The sequence below is a fragment of the Ranitomeya imitator genome, chromosome 2, assembly GCF_032444005.1.
Source record: "Ranitomeya imitator isolate aRanImi1 chromosome 2, aRanImi1.pri, whole genome shotgun sequence".
NCBI lineage: Eukaryota > Metazoa > Chordata > Amphibia > Anura > Dendrobatidae > Ranitomeya > Ranitomeya imitator.
The window spans coordinates 446,528,252-446,537,802 of NC_091283.1; the positions used below are offsets into that span (position 1 = coordinate 446,528,252).

At 42.2% G+C, this 9,551-nt stretch overlaps 1 protein-coding gene across 1 annotated transcript; it reads left to right on the forward strand.

The window, feature by feature from the left end:
* Positions 1-879: 879 nt before the first annotated feature.
* Positions 880-9,143, forward strand: LOC138664364 (uncharacterized). The gene is made up of 3 exons (XM_069751003.1): positions 880-7,063; positions 7,255-7,389; positions 8,413-9,143. Exon 1 carries the CDS (start codon positions 880-882, stop codon positions 3,184-3,186), a length of 2,307 nt encoding a protein of 768 aa, XP_069607104.1. The 3' UTR covers positions 3,187-7,063; positions 7,255-7,389; positions 8,413-9,143.
* The last annotated feature ends 408 nt before the right edge of the window (positions 9,144-9,551 follow it).

The window sequence follows — 9,551 nt, forward strand, 5'->3', positions numbered from 1 at the left end:
TGGTCTGGGGATATGACTTCCAAGATGAGGCTGTGTTCTATTCCTTTTAAAGGAAAGTATATGTTTGGACCAGCCTTGGATGATCTTTTGGAAAAGGCTTCAGACAAGAAAAAGACCTTACCAGAACCTAGAAACCCTAGGAAAAGACCCTTCCGCGCTCAGCAGGAGCATACTCCTCAATACAGAGGAAAGGGTAAGACAGGTCGCTGGAGCTATCCGAAAGGAGGGAAAGACAGGAATCTTTTTCTTTCACAACCCCAAAACCAGAGAAAGCAATGACGCCGCCATAGTGGGGGGTCGGATTTCGAACTTCCTCCCAGTCTGGCAAGAGATCGGTGTGGATCAGTGGACCTTAAGATTGGTCAAAGAGGGGATGAAAATAGAGTTTACATCATATCCCCAAAAAAGAATGAAAACGACAACGTTATCAACACCGAAGCTACAGTCCACCCTGATAACTGGGATAGAAGATCTCTTAATCAACAATGTGATCTCCACAGTCCCAAAAGACGAAAGAAACAAGGGCCATTATTCCAGCCTTTTTCTGATAAGGAAACCAAACGGATCCCATCGGATGATAATCAATCTGAAGCCGCTGAATCAATATGTAACCTACAGAAGATTCAGAATGGAGTCCGTGAGATCGACAGTACCCTTAATAGGGAAAGACTTCGTCATGGCAACCATCGACTTACAGGACGCATATTATCACGTCCCAGTCCATCCAACCTATCGAAAATTTCTAAGGTTTGCAGTCACCAGAGGAGAAGTTATAGATCACTTCCAATTCAATGTCCTCCCATTCGGACTATCATCAGCTCCAAGGATCTTTACAAAGGTCATGTCCGAGGTGATGGCGTACATCAGAAGTCGGCAGATATGCATAATCCCATACCTCGACGACCTCTTGGTAGTGGCTCCCACGGTTCCAATTCTACAGGAACATCTTCAAACAACAGTCCAGATCCTGTCATCCTTGGGATGGGTGATAAACCCCAAAAAATCGGATATGGTTCCGTCCACAACGAAGATCTTTTTAGGGGTCTTATTAGACTCCCACAGCCAAACATCTTTCTTGCCCGAACAAAAATGGTCTCTGCTTACATCAAAGATAAGAATGTTGCGGGACAAGAAGAGAGTATCTCTAAGATGGGCCATGTCAGTTCTAGGTACCATGACATCTTGCATTCAGATGGTGGCATGGGCTCAAGCCCACACCAGGATACTTCAGACACATATTCTGTCAAGCTGGGACGGATCCCCAAGATCTCTAGACAAAAAGATCCAGATACCACCGCACGTAAAGTCCTCATTAACATGGTGGCTACAAAAAGAGAACTTAATAAGAGGAGTCCCCTGGTTGCAGGTCCCAGCAGTGACCATAACAGTAGATGCCAGTGGAAAAGGTTGGGGAGCTACGGTAGACCAGCACATATTCCAGGGATTCTGGTCGGCCGAAATAGCACAACAATCCTCGAATTTCAAAGAGCTAAAAGCAGTAGAAGAAGTTCTCAAAGCGGCGGTAACTCTTGTACAAAATTCCCACATAAAAATATACTCAGACAACATGACAACAGTTGCCCACCTTCGCCACCAGGGAAGTACAAGACACGAAGATCTAAAAAGAATATCAGCAAGAATAATTTCGTGGGCCGAAGAACATGTTCTCTCCATATCCGCCCTACACATAAAAGGGGAGATAAACGTACAAGCCGACTTCCTGAGCAGAACAGAGGTCCATCCAGGAGAATGGAGCCTAAACCCAGAAGTCTTTCAGATACTAGTCAAAAGATGGGGACAGCCAGAAGTGGACTTGTTCGCGAACAGTCAGAACGCAAAGGTAGACCAGTTCTTCTTGCTAGATCCGATGAATCCAGGGTTAGCTGTGGACGCATTGGTCCAGCCATGGACATTCACGCTAGCATACGCTTTCCCGCCATTGCCAGTCCTACCAAAAGTCCTGCAGAAAATAAGGGCAGAAAAACTCAAGGTGATCCTAGTGGCTCCACTTTGGCCCAAAAGAGGTTGGTTTGGGGCCCTCATCAGTCTAAAAATAGATGGGCCAATAGCACTTCCACCTGTCAAAGATCTTCTCTACCAGGGGCCAATACTGCATCCAGATCCCGAGAGGCTACACCTAAATGCCTGGCTTCTGAATTCTCAATTCTGAGAACTAGAGGACTATCAAAGAGAGTAATTAAAACATTACAAAAAAGCCGCAAAACAGTTACTAATTCGATCTACCAAAAAATCTGGAAGACTTTCATCACATGGTGTGCTCCTGAACAACCTAACCCAGATAAACCAAACCTAGCCAAGATCCTGGATTTTTTACAAGATGGGCTGGAGAAGGGTCTCAGACCCAGCACCCTCAAGGTACAAGTGGCAGCCTTGAGCTCTTATTTTGACCAGTCTTTAGCTGACCATAGATGGGTAAGAAGATTCATGACGGTGGCATCCCGCATATCTCCAAGACCCATAAATATAGTTCCATCCTGGGACCTGAATATAGTCCTGAAAGGACTTACACTGCCACCATTTGAACCCTTATCTTCCATAACCATGGATAAACTCGCTTGGAAAACCACCTTCCTGGTAGCCATAACAACAGCCAGAAGAGTGGGTGAACTACAAGCCCTGTCAATCAATGAGCCCTACATGAAGATTCTTCAGGACAGGCTTATCCTGCGATTAGACCCATCCTTTCTCCCAAAGGTCGTCTCCGATTTCCACAAATCGCAGGAGATAATTCTTCCATCATTCTATCAAGAACCAAAGAATGAGGAAGAGGAACATTTCCATACTTTGGATGTTCGAAGAATGGTACTCTATTATCTTCATGCATCAGAGAAGATTAGAAAGGATCAAAATCTGTTTATTCATCTTCTTGGCCAGAATAAGGGGAAGAAGACTTCCAGATCCACAATTGCAAATTGGATCAAAAGAGCAATCCTGGAGGCTTATCAAATTCAAGGCCTTCCACCACCAGAAAAGCTCACAGCTCATTCTACTAGAGCAACAGCTGTCTCCTGGGCCGAGAAAGCCAGTGCTTCCATCGAGCAAATATGCAGAGCGGCTACGTGGTCCTCGGTCCATACGTTCTCCAAACATTACAGGCTTGACCTGATGTCAAAAGAAGACTTAGCCTTCGGAGAAAAAGTCCTTAGTGCTGTAGTCCCTCCCTAAAATTACTCTTGGGTACTGCTCCAGGTGTGCTGTCGTGGGGGGTTACTAGAGAAAATAGAATTATTCTTACCGTTAATTCGGTTTCTAGTAACCCACCACGACAGCAGGAGTAATCCCTCCCTTTGCTTAATATACGTTCTGAAAAGAATAAATATAATTTGAAGCATTCATTCTCCTGTGGTCCTTTATAATAACACTGAGGGGAGGAGGAGGGAGGGGTTATTTAACCTCTTGTCATTTCCTGTCCCTATTAGGAAAGGGGTAACATCCTCCAGGTGTGCTGTCGTGGTGGGTTACTAGAAACCGAATTAACGGTAAGAATAATTCTATTTTTTCGCGGCATGTCAATTCTTTTCACATCTGCTCCAATAGAAAACTGCAGATGTAAAACCGCAGCGGAATCCGCAAAAGAAAATGCGATAAATCCGCAGGAAATACCGCAGCGGTTTTGCCCTGCAGATTTATCAAATCCGCTGCGGAAAAATCCGCAGTGGACCATTCTATGTGTGCACATACCCTCATCCTCAGACAGGATCAGTGATTTAGGAATCCCGCACATATTTGGAAACTACCTATAATTCTTCAAACCTGCTCATGCAGATTTATAACATGGTTCCTGTAGTCCCAAGTGAATTTTATGGAAATAATAGAATGCAATTTATCAAAGCTGAAGCAGAAAGTTGAGAAGTGTCCAAAAATAACCCTGATTGATAAATCGCTCACTGTAATAAAGCCGCCTGGAAATTACCAGATATAATCGCCTCTTTTATGTTCTGTTTATTACTTACAATCATGTGAGGTTTTATCAGTTTATGACTATCAATAAACTACAGCCTAGCCCGGGTAGGAGCGGCTGCCGCTCTCATATCATCCATAGCCACGCTGACTTGCACCCGTTACGAGAGAAAGTTTGTGAACCCTCAGGAATTTTTCATATTTCTACATAAATTTTATCTAAATTTATCACATTTTCAAAAAGGTTTGAAAGCTGAAAAAGAACCAAATCCAGTGAGGCAAAAATATTATACTTTGTCATCTTTTTAAATGAAGAAAAATTATCCAATATCACATGTCTGTGAGTGGCAAAAGTATGTGAACCTTTAGGCTATGTGCACACTTTGCGGATTCCACTGCGGATTTTTCCGCAGCAGAATTCCAAAATCCGCAGTGAAAACCCGTCGCGGTTTTTACTGCGGATTTATCGCGTTTTTTTACTGCGGATTTTCATCTGCATTTTCCTATTGGAGCAGGTGAAAATCCGCAGAAAAGAAGTGACATGCTGCGGAATGTAATCCGCAGCGTTTCCGCACGTTTTTTTCCACAGCATGTGCACAGCGTTTTTTGTTTCCCATAGGTTTACATTGTACTGTAAACTCATGGGAAACTGCTGCGGATCCGCAGCGGTCAAATCTGCTGCGGATCCGCAGCAAAATCCGCAAAGTGTGAACATAGCCTTAGAATAAGCATAAAATTTGAGGGTAAAATTAGAGCCAGAGGCATTCCACCTATAGTGACAGACCACGCCGTCACTATGGGTGCGTAAGCCAGGGGGGCAGTGCGCTTCTTAGCACCTGCCCCTTGCCCCACCCGTCATCATGATTTCAGCAACATCTGCATCATCAGGACAAGTACATCATTGAATAGTCAAATATATATATATTTTATTTCAAGAGGTAAGGGGTCCCAATTACAACATTTTCTATGGTGTTTCATTAGTTTTATGTACAGGTCTGATTAGAGCCTAGTGTTTTCAATCAATCAATGGGATCACAATCAGATGTGAGTGTGCAACCAGTTTTATTTAAAAAAAAAAAAACAGGGATCGATCAATTTCTCATTTACACAACACATACTGTATTTGTGCAAGTGTATCATGGCATTAAACAAAAAACGATTTCTGAGAGGCTAAGAAGAAGAGATGTTGATGCCCATCAGGCTGGAAAAGGGTACAAAACCATATGTAAAGAGTTTGACCTCAACAATTCACAGTCAGATTTTGTGCACAAATGGAGGAAATTCATCATTACCTTCCCCAGAAGTGTTCAACCAACATAGATCACTCCAAGAGCAAGGTGTATAGTAGTCTGTGAAATCACAAAACGAGCCCAAGATAACCTCTAAGCAACTAAAGGCCTCTCTCACATTGATGTAATTGTTCACAAGTTCCCCATTAGGAGGTTGCCATAGTGTTCATGGCAGAATCTGAAGGAGAATGCCACTGCTTTCTAAAATGAACAATGTTATCTGTCTGCAGTTTTCTAAAGATCACCTGGACAAGCCCCAAGGCTATTGGAACAATGTCTTGTGAATGAATGAGACCAAAATAGAGCTTTTGATTTAAAGGGAACCGGTCATGTGAAAAAATGGTATTGACCTTCAGATATGGTGTTAATCTCCAGGTTAATAGCATTTTGTATCCTTGCAACCACCGCACTGAAAGTGCAACTACCAATAGGAAATGAACTTTATTTACCTCGGCAGCATCGGGCTTCGGTCATAAAGGCGCGGCTTCAGTCACCGCTCAGTACATAGTGAATGGCTGGTATAACCACGCTATGGCACTGACTGACAGCTATATCTGTATTGATGCACCGCTGTGAGCCGACTGTCAGTCAGTGCCGGGGTGAGGTTATAACGGCCACTCACTATGTTCTGAGCGGTGACTGAAGCCATGCTGGCCGAGCCTCTATGACTGAAAGCCAAAGGCTGCCGGGAGGAATAGAGTCCATTTCCTCCCGGCAGCAGAGCTTTCAGTGCCGCAGCTGCACGACTTCCTAACGCTATTAACCTGAAAGATTAATCCCATATCTACAAGCTAATAGTGTTGTTTTTTTTTACTTTATTGGTTCCCTTTAAATGAGAAGTGTTATGTTTGGAGAAAAAAAAACAACCTACATACAGCATAAAAAGCTTATACTATTTGTGAAACACGGTGGTGATACATCATCATGGTTTAGGCCAGTATTGATGCATCTGAGCCATGAGCTGAATCTCAAGAGCACATGGCTCATGCAGCAAACAACGACCCAAAGTCACAAATCATTATACAAAGGACTGATTAAAGAAGAATAAAGGTTTTGATTGGCAAAGTCCTGATCTTAATCCTATAAAAATCTTGGAAAAGACCTGAAGCGAGCAGTTCATGGGAGCAAACCCACCAACATAACAGAGCTGAAACCCAACAAGAACCAAAAGGGAGTAACCACAAACAACCAAAAGGTGATTAAAAACAGAGCTGAAGCTGTTTTGTAGAGAGGATTGAGCTAAAATTCCTCCAAGTTGACTAATCAACAATACCTGAACTGTATAACTTCATAACTGAATGTTTAGAGGCAGTTCTCACTGCACTGGGGGGAAATGACACCTGATATTAAAGGCATAGGTTTACATACTTTTGCTACACACGGACATGTGATAATGATTAATTTTCCTCATTAAAAAAAAAAGTATAAATGTGTTCGCTTCATTACTTACATTTGATTATTAATGGTTGCCTGAGGAATGTTCTGCCGCACTGAATGCACTTGGGCAAATCATCAAGATCCTCTGCTGTCAGCTCCTTTTACAATTGCAGATGTGTTCAATGGGAGACAAGTCTGGAAACACTGCAGGCCATGGTAGCACGTTTTGGACGTGGAGGTTGCTCATGTTAGCATGCTGCCTGGTGTTGTCATGCTGAAAAATGGCTTTTTGAACACTGGAGAAATGGCTGCACCACTGGTTCCATGATTAATCTATGAAATACCAAGATTAAGACATCAAATACTGTCTACACAAACCATCAGAAGGCATTTGCCCGACATTGAGCTACGAGCCAGATGCCCAGCTACCGGTACCGATATCACACCACCGCTCTCAAAGGCAATCTTGGTGCTGAGTAAGTCTATGTTCATATTGCATTCTAGCCACTCATCAGTGATTCCATTGGGGATTACAACTGGAGCTCTTGAAAATAGGATTTGGACATTTGCACTGACAGGGCCATTGTAATGATGCAGATGGAGTAACTGTCTGCTCTGACCTTTTCCGGTGCATGCACACTACAGTACTTTGCTCTGCCCTCAACAGGTCAGAGAAATACGCCTGTGTGGATGACAAAGGGGCGCGCCATTCACAAGAAGCAACAGGAGGGCGGCGATCATAAGAAGATGGGAGGTGCCGGACCAAGACCAGCGACAGCCATTGGGCCGGACCGCCCCGCAGGTGAGTATAATCAAACTTATTTTACAGTTCTTCCAGGTCAGGTTGGGGGCAGATATGTGTATAAGTCCTGAAAGGTGGTGGCCACATCTCATATCGGCCAAACCTGGTGACAGGTTCCCTTTAAGTGAGTCAGCTAAAAATCTGAAATATTACTGAAATATTGCCTCACATACACTTGAAAAACTCATTTATTTTTGCTGTAAAACCTCTTGTCATATGCTCAGTTTATTTTAGCACTTTTTTCTACTTCAGGTAGTGAAAAATGGTGAGAAAACTGAAAGTTACTGTCAGGCGTCTGCAGCAAACAAACCCAAAAAGCACGATTCAGAAAAAAAAAAATCTTTAAAACCTCTTCGGTAAATGATAAACTCCTAACAAAAAAAAAAAACTCCCCAAAGAAGGAGCATTTCCTGAAGTGGTTTCAACTAGAAAGTTGTTTTTTTTTAAGTGCCTTAGAAAAACTGTCTGCACGCCCTAAGAATATGTGCACACAACATCTTTTTCAGATGGATTTGGTATGGAACCTGCCTTAAAAAAAAAAAAAAAACGCACACAACACACACAGCACATAGCAAGAAGTGAACATGGTGCACCACAATGTAAAAGCAACATTACTGTGCACATGTTCAGGCTTTTGCTCCTATTAAGTGTTCGAAAAACTTGATCTAGTTCAAAGGAATAGCACCTTCACCTTCAAGACTTTTGATTGGAGAGTGGGTTACGTTACCACAATGAGCTTTTGGTGAGTTTTTGGTGAGTTTTTGGTGTTGCAGATTTTCTGCACCATCTGTGTAATTGAAATAGGTCACTTGCATTTTATAAAAAATACGCAGCATAAAAACTGCAGAAAAAAAAGTATTTGATGCAGAAAGATTGAACTTGTTGGACCTAGGTATTTTTTCAACCTATTTAACTATGTAACTATGCATGGTGTAAAATTTATTTTGCGGTCACTGAAAAATTATTTTTTATATCCTAAAAAAACAGGCAAAAATAAATAAGCTCCTTTTTTTTTCTCTTCAGTTTCTGACATATTGGGAGGCCGCATAGCAGATGAAACTGTACATTACGGAATTATGGTTTAACCCTGAAACATGATGGAGATAAGTTCCTTTCATCTGGATGGGATTGATTTTGCATCGAGTGAATGGACTTCTGTAAATTTCATGAAGAGGAGTGCAGTATATATACATATACAGCTCTAGCAAAAATGAAGAGACCACCACACCAAAACCCTGTCATGGGCAGCCCAATCTCCAGACCTGAACCCCATTGAAAACCTCAAGAGGATGATGGATAGTCACAAGCCATCAAACAAAGAAGAGCTGCTTACATTTTTGCACCAGAAGCAGTGTGAAAGACTTGGGGAAAGCATGCCAAGACGCATGAAAGCTGTGATTAAAAATCATGGTTATTCCACAAAATATTGATTTCTGAACTATTCCTGAGTTAAAACATTAGTATTGTTGTTTCTAAATGATTATGAACTTGTTTACTTTGCATTATTTGAGGTCTGAAAGCACTGTTGTTTTTTTTGTTTTTTTTATATTTTGACCATTTATCCTTTTCAGAAAAAAATTACAAAATTTATTGCTTGGAGATTTGGAGACATGTTGTCAGGAGTTTATAGAATAAATGAATCATTTAAATTTTACTCAAAAATATACCTACAAAGAGAAAATCAGACAAACTGAACATTTTGCAGTGGTCTCTCAATTTTGCCAGAGCTATATAGATATAAAGGTGTGTGTGTGTGTGTGTGTGTGTGTGTCCGGGATTGGCATCTGCACTGTCGCAGCTACAGCCACAAAATTTTGCACAGTCACACGTCTGGACCCCGAGAGAGTCATAGGCTATGTTGTGAGGCGAAATTTTAACCCTGCGCGTTCCAATTTACCAAACAATTTTGCCCCTATCTACATAATGGGGAAAAAGTGAAAAGAAAAGTGTTGGAGGCAAATTGACAGCTACCAGATGTGAACAAGGAGACTTAAAGAGTGAGAGCGATGGCGCCAAAGCGTATATACCGTACAGTTGCTAAGGTGGGGCCCCGACATGGGATACTCACCACACAGGGGGATATGAACACACACAAAATGTGCCACACACTACCACGTGCTTGAACACATATACCACCCTCAGCACATATTTCACCACACATA